Source organism: Crotalus tigris, unplaced genomic scaffold, assembly GCF_016545835.1.
Source record: "Crotalus tigris isolate CLP2741 ecotype Arizona unplaced genomic scaffold, ASM1654583v1 scf7180000017571.3126492, whole genome shotgun sequence".
Classification (NCBI taxonomy): domain Eukaryota; kingdom Metazoa; phylum Chordata; class Lepidosauria; order Squamata; family Viperidae; genus Crotalus; species Crotalus tigris.
Genome location: NW_024096482.1, coordinates 1,397,501 through 1,419,608, shown reverse-complemented (window position 1 = coordinate 1,419,608; position 22,108 = coordinate 1,397,501). Strand labels below are relative to the sequence as shown.

The window sequence follows — 22,108 nt, the reverse complement described above, 5'->3', positions numbered from 1 at the left end:
AGCATCTTTTAAAAACAGACTATAAAAGCAGACACTGTTAAAATTAACTTCTGGGTCAGTTATTCAAAAACATCCTTCCATATATCTAATGTTAACATTTTAGTTCATTCTGTATTAGAAAGTGTGAATGCTCTCCTTTAACTGTAATTTTTAGTTCCTTCTAGTTCTCTTTAGTCTCTAATTTTTAAAGTCTTACCTTATTATGATTTTTCTGAAAGAATTAAAAAAACATTTTCTCATGGGAAGGATTCTTTATATTACAAAACCTTATTTCAAATTTATTGGTGCCTTAGTCCATTTATAATGTTGTAAAATCAAATTTCTAATGACGCTTTTGCTGTTTATTCCAGAATTTATTTTAAGTCTTTAAACCTATATTTAAAATTCTTTCACTAAGGACTGAAAGAAACTCTTCTGGTACTTTAAAATGTATCAATCCTAATAACTGAAAAGTAGTTAGCAAGCAATTTCTGAAGATGATTAGGAGCTGTGGTGACACAGTGGTTAGAATGCAATATTGCAGGCTAACTCTGCTCACTGCCAGTAGTTTGATCCTACTGGCTCAAGATTGACTAGCCTTCCATTCTTCTGAGGTCGGTAAAATGAGGACTCAGATTTTTGGGGCAATATGCTGACTCTGTAAACTGCTTAGAGAGTGTGGTAAAGCACAATGAAGTGGTATATAATCTATCGTTATTGCTATTAGAAGCTGAATTTTCTGCCAATCAAGGCAAGAATTGATAATAAAACCCCAAAATGTGCATGATTAACTTGAAGCTTAGAGTGGCAGATAATCTAAGACTGAAGCAGGGCCAGTCCTACTGTGACTATTGTGTACAGATTTTCATGCATACTTCCTTAAAAAAATGGGAAACTGACAAAAATAACAGAAGGTTGGAAAAATGAGGAACTAATTGTACCCAGATTTGATCCAGGCTTGAATGAATCTAGTTTTTTAAGAGCCCTGAAAACTAAAAGGCTTTTATGCACAGATTTTTTTCTCACTTTTTGTGATCATCAGATCTATTTCCAATTGATAGTCTGCTTACAAAATTTCTATCTTTATCAATTAAATATTGGTGTATAAATTACATATGTTATTAAGAATGCCATGCATTCTTTGTAGCAAAAGAAACAGTGCAGCAGTAGATGATCAAGAAAGTGCAGATGGGCATTTTGTAACTATGAATAACACACAAGAGTAGCTGATGTTCCTTTAAAATGATTATATGGAAAATCCCTAAATAGGTAGATACATGTATTTATTGATTTATGCATTTTATTTCTTTGCAATTAAAATTACTGAAAGAAGAATCCTGTTATTTAGTTTCATGTCACCCCTGTTTTCAACTCACAGATGCCCTAATAGCCAACAGTTCCAAGCAGAAGAAATAAAACACCAAGTCATGTTGAAGTTGGTGCTTATTTAGAATTGAGAAAATAGCAATATTCATTCTTATTATGTCACAGCACTTATTTACTCAGGTTATAATGAAAAGAAAATAAAGTTTAACTTATACTGAAATCAACAACACTTCAATTAATGGATTAATGGATCAGATATATGAGAATGACATATTTAGAAACTTCTTAGGCTTTATTAGACTTGTATTGTTTGATTACTTTGCAGTTAGAGCAAAATTTAGATAATAAAATGAAGTTGCATTTCCTTGTCTTTGTTTCTCCATGTATTATGTTCCAATACATGATAAAATTAAATGCGTCAATAAATTGGAACAATAAATGTCTGGTTTTTAAAATATCAATTTGCCAGTCCTCCAGCAGTGGATTAGAAAGCAAATGTTTAGCATTTTTAGTGCTTTTTGTTCATTTCCACCACCTGGGGCTTCTGGGCTAATGGTCACTGAGTGAGTCACAACGTGATTGATCAAGCATTTCACTTGTGAAGCTGGATCCTTTCTGGCTTGGAATGGCTGGCAGGACTTTGCTAGTTCCAAGAGGCTCAGTTGATTGCAAGGATAAGAATGAGAATGGAAAATAAATCTGGGAAAGGCTTGCTTTTGCAGACTTGGTAGCAAATGTTGATGGCAAAACAGATGTGTCAGTTCTCAGTGAATTTAAGGACAGTAACTTCAGCTCTTTGGCATCTTGAGGAATTTGGTTGATTGTTAGCTGACCTGAAAGAAAGTACAAAGAGAGACATCAGAAACAAATAATAAATAATACAGAAAGAGAGACATCAGAAACAAATAATAAATAATACAGGCTGTGTAAAATAATACAGGCTGATGTTGAAGTTAAGGAAAAGGTAGATTTTGTACTAAATACATGTAACATGCATCACTTGCAACACAGCATCACAAGTTGGATGAACCTATTTAGGCCACCAAATCCAACCAACAAATTAAAGCCCATCTATAATACTTCTGCTTTAATGCAACTAAAGAAGCCCATCCCCTTATTAGGTAATTGGCTCCCATATTTTTATCTGCAAGAATACTGCATATTACATACAGATAGTTCTCAACTTACAACAGTTGATTTAGTGATCATTCACAGTTATGATACTGAAAATGTACTTATGAATATTTTTTACACTTATGGCATCCACATGGTTATGTGATCAAAATGCAGGTGCTTGGCTCATATTTATGATGATTGCAGTATACTGAGGTCATGTGATCACTTTTTGTGACTTTCTGACAAGCAAAGTCAATAGGGAAGTCAGGTTCACTTAGCAGTCATGTTACTAATGTAACAAGTGCAGTGATTCACTTAACAACTGTGGCAAAATAGGCCGCAAAATGGGGCAAATTCACTTAACAACTGTCTCATTTAGCAACAGAAATATTGGGCTCAATTGTGGTCATAAGTCAAGGACTGCCTGTGCTACCACGAGACCCTTGCTTGTTATAGTCCTTATTTTTCTTACCAGTTTTACTTTTTGCCATGCAGACCTGCACACCTAGGGATAGTTCTTTATCTTACCTGCAGTAGCAAAGCCCATGGGGACCATAGGCACAGAAGAGTTCATCTGTCATCCTAAAAATACCTTGAGATAAGAGGTGGCCATAACATACCTACAACATTCAAATTATTTGAAGCCAAGCCAATAACAACTCTGTAATGGCCAGCTGGACCTTATCCAATTCTGCACCATTAGAACTTACACAATCTACATTTTTAAGATCAGCCCTTCAGGATCCTAATTGTGTCTCTAATGCTCTCCTGTTACTAGAGGCAGGCTTCATAAAAGTGGAAGCTAGAGTGTGGATGATCATACTCAGCTATTGGCTCCCTTATTCCCATCTAACACTCAGATTCTTCTTTTAGATTCTTTTAGATCAGGGGTCTCAAACTCGCAATGTTACGTAACGTGTCATGACGTATTGCAACTTTTTTTCCATTGCCGGCAATGGGGTGGGCATGGTTTCAGCATGGTGTCAGGCAGTTTGACACCCCTGTTTTAGATCTTATATCTTTTATATCGTCATAATTTGTTTAGATTTTTATTTTTTTTTATTCTTGATATATTCTTTATGATTTTTAACGCTGAACTCCAATTTCCTTATGCTGGTCTATGACCATAATAAAGATCTAATTGGCTTTGCAGATCTACATTGGAATTTCTTTTGGGAAGGTTTAATCTCTCCCTCTCTCTCTCATGAGTTTTAAGAAGTTTAAATCTCTGAGCAAAGTTCATAGTTCTTCACTGATAGATGAATACTAAAGCAACATTTTTAACATCGGTAGATCCACCAGCTGCTACTGGTAGATTTATTTTGCACCTGGGGATGTTACATTGTACAGTTAATGTTATTTTTGTTTCTTTCAAAATCATACACTCAACTAAATGAATTTCGGTTTGGTTGTCTCTACAGAAAATGCCATTGCAGCCCTTTTTCTCCCATTCCTGCCTTGGCTGTGAAGGATATGAAATATTTCTGAATGCTTCAAATTGTAACTATGATAAATACATATATTCAGGAATACATACAGAGTCATGCAAAATACATGCAAATGTATTTTGTCAAGTGATTATCTGAACTACACTTCAGCTTAACAATTGCATAAAAATGCAGCTAACAGGCTCATTTTCAAGAACAATGTTGGATGTTTTAATTCAGTGGATGGATTAAATGTTGTAATTTGAGATGTGCCTTGTAATATCTGCTTAGCTATAAAAATCACAGGATGATTTATAATCTCTTATTACTTACTAGGGCACTTCCATATGGATTGAATTTCCTAGGCAGCATGGAGTCAACATTGAAGTAGGTGGACCAGTCTCTGGTCAGTACAGGTAGTCCTTGACTTACAGTCACAATTGAGCTCAAATTTTCTGTTGCTAAGTGAGATATTGGTTAAGTGAATTTTGCTCCATTTTACGACCTTTCTTGCCACAGTTTTCAGGTGAATCACTGCAGTTGTTAAGTTAGTAACAGGGTTGTTAAATGAATCTGTCTTCCAAATTGACTTTGCTTGTCAGAAGGTCACAAAAGGTGATCCCATAATCCAAGGACATTGCAATTGTCATAAATATGAAAGTTGCCAAGTCTCTGAATTTTGATCACATGACCATAGGAATACTGCAATGGTCATTAAGTGTGAAAAACAATCATAAGTCACTTTTTTTCAGTGCCGTTGTAACTTTGAACAGTCATTAAATGAACTGTTGTAAACTGAGGACTATCTGTATAACAATTTTCTATGTTTCTGAGTTGGCAGAAAAATAGCATGAGAAAAATGCAAGACTTTGTTCTCTACTGCATGCCATAATGCTGATCTGGATTGCTCATTTCTCTCCTAGACACTCTGCATTTAGCTGCTATTCTTTTAAAATAACTAGATTTTTTAAATAATGCTGATGATTTTAATTTTGTAGGTAGTCCTTGACTTATGACCATTTATTTAGTGACTGTTTAAAGTTTCAAAAGTGCTTAGGAAAGTGACTTATACCCAATCCTCACATTTACTATTTTGCATCATACTTGCAGCCATGTGATCAAAATTTGGGAACATGGCAACCAGTATGTATTTACAATGGTTGGAGTGTCCTGGGAGCTCACATCATTTGTGTCCTTCCCAGCTGGTTTCTGACAGGCAACGTCACTGGAGAAAGCTGGATTCGCTTAATGACTGTGTAATTCATTTAACAACTATGTTGATTTGCTTAACGACTGCAGCAAAAAAGATAATAAAATTGGTGTAATTCGTAGAACAGAATAGAATTGGAATGGAACAGAATAGAACAGAATAACAGAACAGAACAGAATTCTTTATTGGCCAAGTGTGATCAGACACACAAGGAATTTGTCTCCGGTGCCTAAGCTCATAGTGTACATATAAACAGCAAATAATAGGTCATAAGTTATAATGAATATACTCATTTAGTGATGGAAGTTTTGATGCTAGCTGTAGTCGTAAGTTGAGGGTTATCTCTATTTTTCTGTTTCAGTATTTGCTTTTGATATTCTTGCTACAAGATATCTTAATTGCACCCTCCTAGTACATAATTGCAATAAAAGACTCATCTTGCATGTCACAGCACTACCCAAAGAACCTAATCATCAAATTTTTAGAAGCATGCAGTGTTCGCAGACACTATAATGCTGTAGTATCTGGGAATTGTCTCAGATCAATAGGAAAAACAGGTTCCCTATATGGATTGGTGAAAAAAGGGGTCTCCTAGCAACCTTCTATATACCATCTGTGTTCTGTGAGGGCAAGAAGGAGGGCATTCTGACCTTTTTCCATGCTTATTTTTGCTCTTCCATATTGAAATTTATGTTTGTGTGTATCTGTGTATTCTTTTTAAAAGGGGGTATAATAGCAGATCTTTGGATATGGCTCTCCTTTCCCTATCTCTGCTTCATCTACTCTTCACAGTTTTGGTATGCTATCTGACTTGAATATATCTTTTCATCCATCTATTAATTCTGTGCTGTTTTGTTCTTTTTAATCAATACTACAATGTTCATGTAGCCCAGAACATTGAAAACATACTTTTCGTCTTTTTCCTCAGATTTTGACTTGGACATTCTTGCATTCTATTTCGGGGATCATACTATGCAGAGCCTATGAGATGATTATGCTGGTGTTGGATATTTATCTATAATTTTATCCTGGTTGGCTATTGATTGTCTGCCGGTGTTTGGTTATATATTTATTAAATTAAATGCTGATGAGATGGGCAGCCCTATAAATGAGATAGATAAATACCTCTAGCAATTGAGCACATGAAAAATCATTACACTTTATTTGCTGAAATGGAGAAGAGTAGCCTAGGAATAAATAACATTATTTATTTTCTACTACTGTACTCTTAAAAACTCCAGATCCCTTCATTGTTTTTATCTAAGTTAGGAGATTTCAAATTATTTCTGTCTATTTTTGAAAATAATCGTGTTTTGTTCTTTACTGAAATGCAGAAATCAAACAACAGTGGAAAAAAACTGTGGTAATCAGAGAATACAATACAAATTCCTAATTCTGATAATCAGCTGAGATAGAAGCTGAGCATTGTGACCCTTAAAGCCCAAATTGTGTTAAATTCAGTTCCTCTGAACTAAGAAAGGAAGGTCAGGAGAAGATAAATAAACAACAATGAGAAGTTGATGATATAGTTCTTTACACTTTTTCCCCAAATGGAGAAAAAAGAAATGTACAAACTGGAGTTATTAAAAATTATGCTGCCAGTAGCTTCTTCTATCACAGAATCAAAACTGCAAAAAGTGAAGAGAAAACAAGTGATTTTTTAATTAATCAAACTTCATGGTTTGTAGTTTTAGTATTATTATTAATCAGAATTTATACAGCGAAACCTTAGCATTATGGTTTGGCACTGTATTATTAATCTTTGCTACTAAACTTCATACTGGATATTTTATAGGTTTAATATTGGAATGCCTTAGATATTTATTATTTTTATGTTATTAAATATAAATATACCTTATATCTAAAATATAATGGTGTTTTATAAAATATATTCTGCATTGCAATTGCTATTAGACCAGTAAAATGTTTAGGACAGTGATTCTTAAACTGGAAGGTAATTACCCTTCCAGAAGTAATTTGGGCATATTCTGGGAGTAAAACCTAGAGCGATTTGTAATAGCTCATTTGTGAGTTGAGGATCCAGTTTGGGACTGCCATTTCCAAAACACTTGTGTAAAACAACGGAGCCTTTTTTTGGGGGTGGGGGAAGGAGCTAACAATATTATTTGAAGCGGGGGAGAAAAGGGATAATTTCAGAATCATTGTTGTAGAATATGCATGAAAGACATATTGCAAAAGTCTCTGTAGAGCTTTCATTGTTTTTGTATGAATGATAAGCTATTAATAGCTGATATAAATGATGTAAACAAAAGCAAAGGGCAGGTATTGGAGAAAATTGTTGATAAGACCTTGAACAAATAAGACCATTGAAAAAGAGGCTGACAAGAGTCAGAGTAGCTACATTTTATCGGTAAAGACATAAGCATAAGATTAAAAACAAAAAAACAAAAAACCAGAAGATAGTCTTGGAGAAATGATGTCCTCTGGGTCAGAGTCAGAAGTATTAGACCGACCCAGATTGGATCCTGCAGAGTCAGAAATCGACTGAATCAACAACAATAATTAACTACACGTGTGGTATGCACAAACCTTTGTACCCTGCTCTTGAAAGTACATAGTGATAGGCTTGAGGTGGTCAATTACTGCAAGTGATGAATGCAGAAGACCTGCGCTGTCATAGACCATTTTCTAATAGTAAAAAAAAAAAAGCAGCTCTGTAAAGATATAATATTTTATATCATCTATATCATATATTTTCTGCATTAAGGGAAAACTTAGAAGCTTTAAAAAGAAAAGGTCTTATCCCATTGTTCTTACCTTTCTGATCATCGTGTTTTACTATGGGGACCAAGTTGTTCCTTACAGCTGTTAGGGCTTTTACTCTGGGAAGTTCTAAAGTGGTACGCTGAAAGGTTTTCCCTACAAAAGGAAGTAAGTATTATACACACACTTAAATAAGTTTATTTTGAAAAGACATAGAAAACAATATATGAATGGGACTGAGAAGAGATTGGAGAATCCGTATTCATTCTCTACTTCCACATAGCATATGATTAGTGCAAAGTATAATCACCCTGTATAATATATATATATACTTAATAGAGGCTGGTACAAAACATTGTTTTCCTAGCAGTTGCAAAAGTTTATTTAACCCTGCATTTAATCCTTACAACAGTAAAACACAGGGCTGGTTTCAGAAGCTGAAATTGCTGGGTATTTCCTAAATATGATTTTTGTTTTAAATTAAACTCAATAATTCATGCTGTACTCCATACAAACTAAAGAATCATATGGGCCATAGAATAATCAAAGTTACTGTACAATAAAAGATACTAAAATCTGAGAAAATTGTTTTATCTTTTACCAGTACCTTGAAATTATAATAATACTAAAGTTAGTTTATCTGATTTTCATGTGAAACCACCTGTTCTCATTTTATTTCTATTCTGAGAGCCTTAAAGAGATGGCTAATTCATATATACTACTAACCTACAGTATACTGCAATGTATTTAGTTCAGTGTGTTCTGTAGTTTGATTTGTTCCTTAAAAATTGATAATTTATAAACCAATATAATGATCATTATTGTATAAACCATGGTTTCCTGGTGACAGTGCATTGTGTGGGCAGATATACAGGTATGTACTTTTAAGGACCAAAAGGGACCATGATTGATATTTGTCTGAAAAAAATCTACTGCATAAGCCCCTTTGGAAACTGAGTTCATTCCTATTTCTTAAAGGAAGAATCACTCTTTAGCATACAAGATTTGGATATTTCAGTCTGGAAACTACTATATATTATGATACAATTATTTTCAGCATACCCAGAATTCCTTTAGCTCACACTAAACAAACATAGTGTGGAAAAAATTACCTGGTGACAAATTAGGCAGATGGGGAAGATGGGGAGGACATACAACATGATGGGATCTGTTTGGAAACAATCCATCTATCAGTTTGTTATCGGAAGGCACAGACATCCAGAGTCTATATGTGGGTGTTTGGCTTTTGTCAATTTTCCAAGGGCTGTTCAAAGCTTGTTGGCTGGTTCTTTGGCTTGACAAATCATGTACACTTCTGCTTTTTTGAGACCAAGTTGCAAAATCATTATCCATATTCATGCTGGAGATTGTAGTGAGAGAAGTTGTTAAAAAAGAATGACTCACAGTTATGGGTGGGAGACTTTGTGTTCTGACTGGTGGAAAGCCACTGCAATCTGGTGTATTGTTTTCTGAAATGAGATATTTCTTGACGTCTGCATTTCTTTTCTTAAGGTCAATAACTTTCATATACTCCTTAGATGAGTCATCAAAGCTGGAATCCATTATACCATCAAATGTGGTGATAATCTCATCTACTTCTGAGGTCTCCTCTCTCCGGGATCTGTCTCTTTTCTTCTCCTTCAAATTGACTTTCCAATCCCCTTTTTTCTTTTTAGAGGAGAAGATTTGGTTAAGCATGCTGAATCTTCCTTCCTTCTTTAATAATTTATTGTTCTGGGAGGAAATGTGATGAAGTTGCTCAGGTCTTTAAAGAAAGAAAAGCAGATTGTATCAACATTGGGATTTTATTGTTTAGGACTATAGATTAATATTTGGGGTTATTAGAAATGAAATTCCTTCTCCAGAGATCTTTAGTGTCAGTATGTATGCATGTATATATGTGCGTGTGTGTGCAAGTGTGTGTGTGTGTGTGTGTGTGTGTGTGTGTGTGGGGTGTATGTAGTATGAACTGGGCAGTATAACTGTTATAAAATCAATATCAATAACTTTCTTATAAAGTTCAGGATGATAAATTTACACTTATACTATTTACTGTATAAAAGCATCTGGAAACGCTTTAGAAAGTATAAAATAATTTATAGAAATAATATATTTTAAAAGACATTATCAGGAAGAAGGAGAGGTCATCAATTACCATTCCCCTTTATTATTCTGTTTTTTTAATTTGTTTTAAATGTCTACACACCAGTTGCATTGGAAAAGCATAGATCAGTCAGTGTTCTGTATGTCACTTCAATAATATGTTTCCAGCTTCATATGTATGTATGTATGTATGTATGAATGTTGTAAAATCAATATGAATAAGTTTCTTATAAAGTTCATGATGATTAAACGTACATTTATTACTACTTACTGTACAAAAGAAACTTATTGATACAGATTTTACAACATTCATACAAAAGTACAGTAAGTACAACTGGAAGCACTTTACCAAGTATAAAATAACATATAGAAATACAATATTTTACAATATTTTAAAAGATGTTTTCAGGAAAAAAAGAGAAGTCATCAAAAGAAGTAACAAAATTGGAGGCAAATCTCTTTCATCTAATGTTCATAAAATGTGGGCAAATAAGTTTTCGGTATAAAGAGAATCTTGAATTGACTCAACAGCTAAGTAGCTACCAGATAAACATAATATTGTGATTCTGCATAGAGAATTACAATATTTTAATTGCATAGTGCCATATAATGCTTGCAAGATATTCTTGTTTTAGCTTTTTTTAAAGTAATCTCATTCTAAGTAATATAGTTTAGCTAATTTAATTAATTAGATTTATTTTGTGCCTTTTCACCTTAAGCTGAGTTCTGCTTTCTTGGGTGATTAGTTGAAGTGGGTCCTGACAGTATCATACATATAAATATGCATTTTTTTCTCTCAACAATCTTTAATGTATGTTGAGGTGAGAGAAAACAACTGTTCCAAAGTCACTTTGTGAGTTCCCATGGCTGATGGCAAATATGAACAATCCAGCATTTAAGCTCAGTTCCACACTGTTGAGCCTGTGCAGTATTTTTCAAAAGTGGCTTAAATAGGAGGAGGAAGGTTTGTTAGATATATTTGCTGCCTTGAGTTATTTGTAAAAACAATAAAAATGGAATACAAATTAAATAAAATAAATATTTCCACTGTTGAATTTAACAGCCCAGGAAATAATGCTGATTATACTTATTAACTGGAGTAAGACACATTTAGCGTTCAGAAAATTAGAGAAAACTAATGCAATTTTTTCTTGAATGGTTGTATATCCAAATTAGACTGCTTATTTTCATTTGCACAAAATGACCAGAGTATACAAAGTGCATTGATTTTTTAATAGAACAGTTACATTATTGTGGTGGATTTCATCTAAAATAAATTTCTAGTCCAAATTTAAAATGAGTTATTAATCTCATTATATTTAGCAAATTAAATCTGAACGTTCGTTAATGTGGACATGATAGCTTTACAGAGAATTAGTTCTGATAGAGCATAAAGGTAGATATTTTCTAGCTGTGCCATTCAATTGCCAGTTAAATAAATTTTGCAAATCTTTTAAAGTCCTATTAAAACTGTTATATCTATTTGATCAGGTACTGCAAGGAAGCAAAAAGGTTATATGTGTGCGTGAATGTGTGGGTATACCAGCAAATATTGATTTATTGAAGTGCTTTTAATACTTTAAAAATGCTATCTTCTAAACTGCAATTTATTATATTTCTTCTGAACCTAATTTAAAATGTGCTCTAGACAGCTATGAAATATAATGATCAACTGATGATAGTTTCATATTCCTAATTAGAGTCATTGATTGTATACAGTATAACAGGAGTTTTCAAACTGTTCTGTAGAATTTGATGTGCTTTCAGGTGGAGAATAAGGACTGTGGGTGGGGAAAAGTCAATTTTTTTAGCACTGAAGCTTTCCATATTTTTTTAAACTAATAGGTTCTGTAGCACGAAAAAGTTTGGATATCTCTGCTATATTATACCTTGATATTCAAAGCTGTAAAACGGTGCGGTATCAACAGTGGAATACAGAATAGAAGAAGCAAACCAAGGAAGTACTTAAAAAAGGATGTATAGTTTCCAACTTTCTGCACAAAGTACTTAACAGAATCTCTTCCCAAGATACAACAAAAGGAAGTTCTGTTCATGAGTTATAGAACTTTCTTTCTGAAAGAAAATGCATTTGGGTCAGGCAGTAAAATATTTTGGTATAGCTATGATGGATTAAGATATAGTCTGGGATAGTCCACTTTGAATACAGAAATAGGAAAACATTTAATATGTACAGATATTACATTGCATGGTAATTTGCAATGATCCTCAATGAAAAGCATAATCAGTCATCTGATAAATTACAGAATGCTCATATTCAACAGTTGAATATATTCATACTCAGCAATATGCTCATGTTCAGCAGTATGAATATGAAAAAAATGCAGGATTTGAGTATGGTTAGTCTAGAGAAAAGAAGGACCAGGGCTGATATGATAGCAGTATCCCAGCATTTGAAGGGCTGCCACAAAGAAGAGTGAGTCAACTTATTTTCTAAAGCATCAGGGCAAGAAACAATGGTTAGAAACTAATCAAGGAGAGAAGCAACCTGGAATTAAGGAGAAACTTCATAACAGTGAGAACAATTAAGCAATGGAACACTTGCCTTTAGAAGTTGTGGGTGCTTCATCACTGGAAGTTTTTAAGAAGAGACTGGACAGCCATTTGTATAGTGGTATAGTGTCTCCTGCTTGAGCAGGAGGTTAGATTAGAAGACCTCCAAGGTCCCTTCCAGCTCTATTCTGAATTGAAAAATTTGAACCTAGTTTATTATAAAGGAAAGACTCTACCTGTTTACTTGAGAGAGTAGTGCAATGCATGCTGTGTGTCCACAATAGATGGCATACGATAGGGGTGTATTCTCATTGATATCCCTGGGGCTGCTTTCCACCCCCAGTTGTAGCAGAGTCTTAACACAGTCAGTTTTTCCTGCGGCTGCAGCCCAATGCAAAGGTGTCCTAATGAAAAAATAAGTAAAGAAAAATCCATATAGTAACAGTTTAAAAATCCATACAGTTTAAATTCAGATTTAGGTAAGAAAATCTGTATTGTTTTCATGACATGCATGGTAGTTTTCATGTCATCAGAATTCTTAAAGAGAGTTAATTGACCATGTAAAATTCAAGGGGATTAATATTAGCCATAAACAGACTTGGCCCTACATGGGATTTAATTCATTCTTCCATTCTGCCAGGTCAGTTACTATATGGAAGTTCTGATAGCTGTGATTAACTAATCCTTTCTTGATTTAAAGACAAAAAGATCTGTAGAGGTCTTTCATATATTTACATGGCCAGGGCTCTATTGAATAAGCTTAAATTAATCCATTGAGTTGATTAAGTTCTTTCAAAGTTTGACCTTGGCGCATGGTATCAGTTCCTTTAAATGCACAGGCATGTCAGAGACAAATGGCAACAATACAGCTTACCACAACCTATAAAACAGGTTTTCTTGGGACCAGTGAGGTCAAAATCTTTTTTAACAATTGGATGGGAATTGCCTCATTGTTTTTCTCTGATAGCCTCCATGTAGTTGTTCTGATTCAAAAGAATTAAATTAAGCACTCTTTGAAACCTCAAGTTTAATACAACAACTTATGTTGAGAGGCTTCCCATTCTGAAATAATTTGGCACTGGTCAGTAGGATTTTGTATTAATATTAATATTTTACTACATATGCCAATACTTGAATTTTGAATTCCCAGTATGAACTGAGTGCAAATTCTCAATCTGATAATTTAAATAAAAATATTTCCTTTATTGTATCATAAACTATTCAGGGCTTGCAGTATTTTCTATCCAAGTGAATGGCCAGCCCTATACTATCTTAGCTTCTCAGTTTCCAAATAATTCACACTACATATCTGAACTTTATTATTTTGAAAATCAAAAATTAAATTGTTCTACATTGTGTTGTCCAAGTATTCATCTTCTTCTTATATACAGAACACAAAAACCCCAAATTGTTTTTCTGTGATTTTTCATTTAAAAACACAGAAATAAAATTCACTATTGGTTTTAGTACTGCAGTTCTTCAATTGATAACAAGGGGGAAGTTCTAAAACAAGAATGCTAGAGCTAAAGATCACCTAGATCAGGGCCCCCTAACCCCCAGTCTGTGGACCAATACTGGTTCGCACAAGCAAGGAAAGCCCCATCCACAGGATGCAGGCAGTACACAAAACCATGTTCCCTCCGATCCATGGAAAAACCTCTATCCATGTAACCGGTCCCTGGTGCCCAAAAGGTTGGGGACCTGTGACCTAGATAGATGCACTGCTCTGCAGCATTTTTCCTATTAAGGATCTCTTTTCCTTGGGGAGAAAGATTGCACAGAAGGTAAAGCTAACACCCATAGGGAGTAGGACTAGAGCGAAAATTCAGTGGAGATAACTCCTTCCTTCTGAGAGGCTCCTTTGTTCCCATTTTCACATTACTTTTCCCTTCTATATTTTCTGACAATCAGCAGGATGCAGGAAAGGAAAACTTCCTCCCAACGTTCTTGGAAAGGGACTGCCAGTTGCTCACCATATTTTAGACCATGTTTACAAGCCCTTCCCATTCCCTGTAATCCCAGTTTTGCAAAAGAAGCCTCCTACTTTATCTGACTTAATATGTCATGGGTAAAATGTGCATTCATTAAAAACATGTGACTAGCTGATGACAGACTAGAGGTCCCACTGAATACTGTAGTTGCTGTTTAACAAAGAGAAGGCCAAGGAGAAACACTTTCTTAGGACCCTTGTTGCATTCAAAGGCAGTCAACCCTCTTTCAGCTATGGGTTAGACAAGCAAAGCCCCAGACAGCTCTTCTCTTTGTTTCCATGGCTACCTGTCATCCACATCCAGCGCCTGCAGGTTGCATTCTGGGATTTTAGCCAGCTCACTAATAACATCACTGTATCCTGCAGCAGCTGCAACATGAATGCAAGTCTTCCCATTCTCATCATCGAAGTTTATTATTGATGGGCCTTGATGGTGGTTCAGGATAATAGAACAGAGGATCCGGTTTCCACTCTAAAAACCAATTATAGAGAATATGTTATTTATCAACATTGTTAAGCACAAATTCTAGATCTATAAGCATTTTTGACCTCTTTATCCCAGAAAAAACTCATGTTGCTTTATTTGTTCTGTTAGGGCTGTCCAAACTGAATTATTACCCATTAAGTTCTTGGTTTTTAACCAGCTCAATAATTTGTTTAATTTAAATCAGACTTTGACTGCAACCATATTATTTTTCTAAAAATGCCTTTGGGCCCTGACATAATACCAGAGGAATATTACCTTGAAAATTAGCTAAGAACTTCAGAGATGGCAGTGGCACCAGACATTTCTTTTTCTAGTGCTGGATCCTAATTTATTAATAACATTTTAAAAATGGGGAAAGGGAGGTTAGTTCCTTTGTTAGCTTCCCTAGGCCATCTGGAACACTAGTGTGCTAACATTTGCCTGACAACACCATGCTATAATGTCACTTCAGAATATGAAAAAAGTACCCAAGGTTGTAATTTGGTAATTTGATTCTCAGATATAGTGGTTTTAAGCAAAGCCATATTTAGGTACTTTTCTTTTTGTAACAGAAGCCAGCATTTTTACATTTCTTGAATTTAAACAGCCTTATAGTAATGCAATTATTACAAAGGGGAACCACCTTTTTTGCATGCCAAAGTTAGCTTTAAGGATATGAATATAACTGATCTTTCACAAATTTTTGTAAAAAAAAAAATGTAATGATGACTTGTTTTTCTACTGTACCCTACAGTGCCATTCCCAGTATGAGGGGTATGAGACACAGCTGGATTAATCATTCCTTATATTCCTCCCATAGATTTGGTCAGGTTTCAGATGCTGCTGTGACTAGAATTATAGTCCTTTCCCCCTCCCCTTTCAAGATGCAATATAGGGACACTACATGGTTAGCAATTATTCCATACCTGAACTGCCCAGTGAAGGGCTGTTTTAAAATCTTTGTCCACCAAAGTTGGATCTGATCCTTTATGCAGTAACGTCTGAACATGCTGAGGTTGATTGTGGAATGCAGCCCAGTGGAGTGATGTCATTCCCTGAAAATCACAACAAAATCATTAGATCTTTAGGTAACATATGCTTTTTGTAGAGCAATATTTCAATTTTGAAGATATGTGGACTTGAACTCCCAGAATCCCCAGCCAACATAGCTGGCTAGGGAATTCTGGCAGTTCAATTCCACACATCTTCAAGCTGCCAAGATTGAGAAACACTGCTCTGGAAGGTAGGATTGGTCATAAATTGAGCAACCAACCAACGATGGTGTCAACCATTAGCCGCTTCACATGACAGCCAGGGTGACCTTACCACCAGATGACCCCTCCCATGGCGTGACCAGTTGGTCACATAAGACCTATAAAAGCAAAAGAGAACTGAAACAAGACACTTCAACCGAAGTTCCCTGGTGATGTTACCTAGTCTGGTGATGAAACGTTCGGAAACGAAACAGCAAGCTCGGAGAACAAACCACCACCAACATCTACCATTTACAAATATTTTCCACCATTTCTAATTGGGCAGACAGAAAAAGTGTTTCTTATCTAGAATAAAATAGATACATCCTAATAACAATATGCTATCTTATATAGAATAAGATAGCAAAACAATGGAAAATTCCTTGCCTTGGCATAGAAGTTACTTTGTGAAAAGTTGTTCCATTTTTCTATTCTTTTAAATACCTCTAGTTGGGTAAAGATAAAAGTATGCACAGCAGAGTTTCTCATACTTCTGTAGTTATTCTGACTTCAGCACGCTATAGTTTTCACACTATGGTTTACATGTTTCCTGCTTAAAAATGGTAGGAAACTGCTATCAGTTTTTAGCAACTGCAGTCAGAAGATTCAATTTTCTAGAAAAAGATACATCGTTTAAAGAGTTGCTCTTTCCTCCGTCTCTCCCACTGCCCCCATTTTTTTTGCTATCCCTGCTGTCATTCATTTACCTATCAAATTCTGCTTAGGAGGAACTGAAAGGCACACTGTGCAAATTGCAAACAGGGCAGCTTGCTGGCTTTTTTGCCTTCATGATGCATTTCGGTGCAGAAAATAATGCTAAATAGTATGTGTTGATTTTAGATCTTTTAGCATGAATCACTGTCTCAGGGACTACATTGTGGAATATATTTGGTTGGAGATTTGATTGCTTACCTCATTATCCTGATGATTAATTTCACTTAGATCTGACTGCTGAAGCAAGACAGATAAAAGTCTATGGAGAACAAAATTATATTCAATACATTAGAGGTAGTCCTCGACTTACTATCAATTGTTTAACAACCGCACAAAGTTACAATGGTCCTGAAAAAAGTAATTCGCAAACTGTCTTCACACTTAACAACTGTCATAGTTCCCCGCAGTCATGTGATCAAAATTTGTGTGACATGTATTATGACATTTGCAACATTCTAGGGTCATGTGAATTACCAAGCTAAGTCAATCGGGGAAGCTGGATTCACTTAAATACCATGTGATTCACTTAGCAACTGCCAGAGTCACTTAACTATGGCAAAAAGGTTGTAATGTTGGGTCCATCTCACTTAATGACTGCATTGCATAACAACAGATGTTCCAGTCCCAACTGTGATCCTAAGTCAAAGACTCTCTATGTAATACATTATAATCCAATACATCATAAACAAAAGTTCCCTGAGGATGGGCTCCAGCAAGAGTCCAAAAGCTGGGAAGACTACACCTTTGGTCCTGGTGATCGATGCAGATTGGATCCTGTGTCATAAACAAAATTCAATAGCATTTAAATAGTCTTCTTTTGATCTTTTTTGCCACTTATGGTTCTAGAACCAATGGGACCACATAGATCAGGGATCCCCAACCCCCGATTTATGGACTGGCACTGGTCCGCCGCATGCCAGCAACCAGTCTACAAACAAACAAGCAAAACCCTATCCACAGGATGCAGGCAGCATGTGAAATCATGCCCCGTCCGGTCCACAGTAAACCTTTGTTCATGGAACTGGTCCGTGGTGCCCAAAAGGTTGGGGACCACTGACATAGATGATAAGAATAACTTTTTTAAAGCAAGATATCTGAATTTACATAAGACTGTTTTCAATTTAATGGCTCAAGGAATAGTTCCATTGCAAGCTTTCCCTCATTTATTTTTTATTATCCTAAAGGCTAACACGTTTATTATTGCATAAGCTTTCATAGCTTACATTCACTATATTAGGTATCTAAAATATGCTGAATTATACAAGTATTTATGTGTTCTTATATTTTTATGTGTTCATGGCCATCCAATAAAACTGCACTGATCTGTTTAGACTTAGATGCTAGGTGGCCATGTCTTGAGGCAGTGACTAAGATCCATCTTGCTGTCTAAGGTAAGTGGGAATCTATGAGTCCAAAGGAAGTGGACAAGAGTTCTCTGAGACATTGGCTGTATCACCTGTAGTCTGAACCTCTGTCCCTCTGAATTATGAAAGCTCCAGGGAGATGACTGTGGGCTGGGTGAGGGCAGTGATAAATGCATCCTTGAGAGAAAGACTATGCCTGCCTGCCTTGAAGATAGTGGTTGTGCACAGCCTCCTCAGGAATAGCAATAGCAATAGTACTTAGACTTATATACCGCTTCACAATGCTTTACAACTCTCTCTAAGTGGTTTACAGGGTCAGCATATTGCCCCCAACAATTTGGGTCCTCATTTTACCAACCTCAGAAGGATGGAGGGCTGAGTCAACTGTGAGCCAGTGAGAATCGAACTGCCGAACTGTTGGCAGCTGGCAGTCAGCAGAAGTAGCCTGCAGTACTGTACTGTAACCACTGCGCCACCACGGCTCTGAAGCTGTAAATCTAAAAGTTCTAGATTCTGATAATTATTGACCAGTCTCCAACTTTTTCTTTCTGGACAAGAATTTTTATTTTATTGAAATTTTTTTAAATTTTACAAAACAAATCCCCTCCCCGAAACCCCCCCACCCTCCCATACCCTCCCCCCCTCCCCAAACCTCCCAAACCCTCCCCCAACCTTCCCAGAGTTGAGTACAGGCTTAGTTAAAATTTTTCAAAAAAATAAAAGAAAAACTTAAAACACATATAAATCCTAAACAAATCTAAATACCTTAAATTAAATAGGTTATCTTCTCTAAAAAAATAATAATTACAGTCCTTAAACACATTATAATATACTCTAAACATTTTCTAACATCATACTTATAATATTATTCATCATTCTGTATAAACTCCCTCCAAGACACAAATTTAAACATTACTTTCTTTGAACATCTATACATCTATATAAATCTAATCTCTCCCTCTTTCTTTATCATAAAACAAAAAAATAAACATATAAACCTTCATTATACCATTGAAACAAAACACTCTTTGAATACTTAAGCTAAATACTTACTTAAAACTTAAAACTTAAAACATTAAGATCCCCTTATACGCATTTAAATCTTTACCAATAACAAATACTATCTTAAACACATTGTAATATACATCTTTACCAATAACAAAGAATTTTTATCAATGATAAAATCAACCATCTGCAAAGAAAACACCACCTTGTTCAAACTGTTCTTAACTGTTAGTTGCCCACAGTCATGTATATGAGATAGGCAGCTATATAAAATAAATAAATAAATAAATAACATTTTATGATGCGAGTAAAAATAAATAAATCTCCCGCTTCAAGTCTGCTTTAATTTACAGAAGCTGAGAGGCCAAATACGATTTCTAATGCAGGTTATAGGTTTTCTGTCTTTATGGATCTCTAGGATTATATAAAACAAAATAAGCAAAGTAACTATCAATAAATATATTTACTTCAACTGCAGTATTACAGTTGTCAGAGGTCAGTGTTTCTTGACATTTAATATGGATGTCTTAGGGCTGATTTTTAAAAATTGTTATTGGTATGATTGCTATTAATCTCATCATCAGTGTTATCACTGGCAATCTGTTCTTGTTATTGCCTTCTGCAGTGAGATTTCCACTTGTTATGGTCAGGTTGAGCAAAGATAAAGAGAAAAACAAATATATAATTTGAAGAATGGTGGCACTTCAACAGTACCTTCCAGTAAGAGAGTGATTATATTCAGAAGAACTAATTTTGTTGATTTGGATTGATAGAAAATGAAGTGAGCAGCTGGCATACTTCCGTTCTGACCAAAGGTTTACCTGTTACCATGGGGATTGTAGAAATTTTATTTTGCAGGGATTCCAGTGTTCTGCTGTCAAAGCAAATTACGATTTCTTTTCTAAATATCACTGGTTCATTTTCTGTGGACTTTTTATTTAATAATAGTGCTATTGTGATTGTGTTGAAAACTTTGAAGTGCATTGTTCAACTGATATAGAAAGAAAAATGGAGATAGCAGGAAATTAACAAAATGCCGATGACTAAGAAAAACTGAGATGTAGGTGCAAATAGTGAATTAAGCATCATGTATGGCTGCACATTTAATTTTCATCAGTTCATCTATCATCTATCTTCTATCAAATGCTTCTTCTAAATTTTTATTTTTGGGATATCTCTCAAAATTTGATGTATACGTATGTAAAATACAACTGTACAGATTTAATTTAAGTTGTAACGTGCACAGAATAAAACAAATAATACCAGGCAAATGACACATATTTGTCAGTAACAGCTACATCTTTTGTTCTTAATCATGTTTGCTGGAGCTGAAGAGCGTTCAGGTCCAAAAGATCTGGATGGTATCAAGTTTTTATCTCTGGTTCATACTATTATTCCTTACCTACTTCAGGGAAATCAGTAAATAATTATTAATTATAAATGAATTTGATTTTGGTTTTTGCTTTATGTATACATAAATTCACTGAATGATTGGACTTGTGCAACTTTACAATGATTGATTACATACCGTCAAGTCACTATCAAGTCTTAGTGATCACCCAGATAGATTTCCTCTATGACAATCTGTCTCTATCTGGTCCTTCAGATCTTCCAATGGTGCACCCTTTGCTACTGTAATAGTCCACCCACCTTGCTGTGAGTGGTTATCTTCTTCTCTTTCCTTCTACCTTTCCCAGTATTAGGGCTTTCTCTGTATAATGTGTCCAAAGTGTGATAATTCAACTTTGGTCATTTTTGTCTCAACTGAGAACTCTTGAGTGAAAATTTTATAAGTACTGCTTTATATACATTATAAGCCACACAGAGATGGGCAGTATATCAATTTAATAAATAAGTGAATAAAGTATAATCTAATATCTTAAATTACCATTGACCTATTATCTTTGTCTATGTCAGAATAACAGAACAACAGAGTTGGAAGGGTTCTTGGAGGTCTTTCAGTTCAATCCCCTGCTCAAGCTGGAAACCCTATAGCATTTCAGACAAATGGTTGTCCATTCTCTTCTTTAAAAAATCTCCAGTGTTGGAGCAAACACAAATTTTGTAGGCAAGTTGTTCCACTGATTGTTTTAACTGTTAGGAAATTTCTCCTTAGTTCTAGTCTGCTTCTCTCCTTGATTAGTTTTCATCCATTGCTTCTTGTCCTGCCTTCAGGTGCTTTGGAGAATAGGTTGATCCTCTCTTCTTTGTGGAAGCCCCTTAGATATTGGAATTGCTATCATGTCACCCCTAGACCTTCTTTTCATTAAATTAGATATATCCAATTCCAGCAACAATTTTTCATATGTTTTAGCGCCAATCCCCTAATCATCATTGTTGCTCTTCTTTGCAGAGTCTCACCATCTTTTTTATATTGTGGCAACCAAAACTGGATGCAATATTCCAAATGTGGTCTTATCAAGTCATTATAAAGTGCTATTAATGCTTCACATGTTATTGATTCTATTCCTTTGTTAATGCAGTCTGGAACAGCTTTGGCTTTTTTGGCAGCTGCAGCATCTACTGGCTCATATTTAAGTGATTGCCCACTTGGACTCCAAGATCTAGCTCACAGTTATTACTGTTGAGCCAGGTACCCCTTATTCTATACCTGTGCATTTGGTCTTTCCTAAATGTAGAACCTTACTTTGCTCATCATGACATGACAGAAAATTTAGTTTGGTTAGATAGGATCATTCTGTATTTTGAGCCTATCTTCTGGGATGTTGTCTATTCCTGCCAGCTTGGTGTCATCTGCAGATTTGATGAGTTCCCCTTCTCTCCCTTTTTCTAAATCTTTGATGAGGATATTGAAGAGTACCAGGCTTAAGACAGAACATTGGGATATCCCGGGGCATATTTCCTTCCCTGTAGATGCAGTTGCATTAAAGACCACATGTTGGGTACAATTGGTCAACCA

At 35.2% G+C, this 22,108-nt stretch overlaps 1 protein-coding gene across 2 annotated transcripts in view; it reads right to left on the bottom strand.

The window, feature by feature from the left end:
- Window positions 1-1,582: 1,582 nt before the first annotated feature.
- The window catches only part of ANKRD55 (ankyrin repeat domain 55), a 31,761-nt gene continuing 11,235 nt past the window's right edge, over window positions 1,583-22,108 (bottom strand). Inside the window, exons 5-12 of one of the 2 annotated variants that reach the window (XR_005558160.1) lie at window positions 17,018-17,078; window positions 15,779-15,907; window positions 14,674-14,858; window positions 12,633-12,800; window positions 8,895-9,547; window positions 7,837-7,938; window positions 7,609-7,707; window positions 2,009-2,138 (exon numbers count right to left, since the gene is read on the bottom strand). Coding sequence is in view for 1 of the 2 variants with exons in the window: in XM_039355475.1 (XP_039211409.1) it covers window positions 1,855-2,138; window positions 7,837-7,938; window positions 8,895-9,547; window positions 12,633-12,800; window positions 14,674-14,858; window positions 15,779-15,907; window positions 17,018-17,078 (1,582 nt within the window). In the remaining variant the exon portion in view is untranslated. Of the gene's footprint in view, window positions 2,139-7,608; window positions 7,708-7,836; window positions 7,939-8,894; window positions 9,548-12,632; window positions 12,801-14,673; window positions 14,859-15,778; window positions 15,908-17,017; window positions 17,079-22,108 lie in introns of both variants that reach the window. The other variant, XM_039355475.1, reaches the window with a different exon arrangement.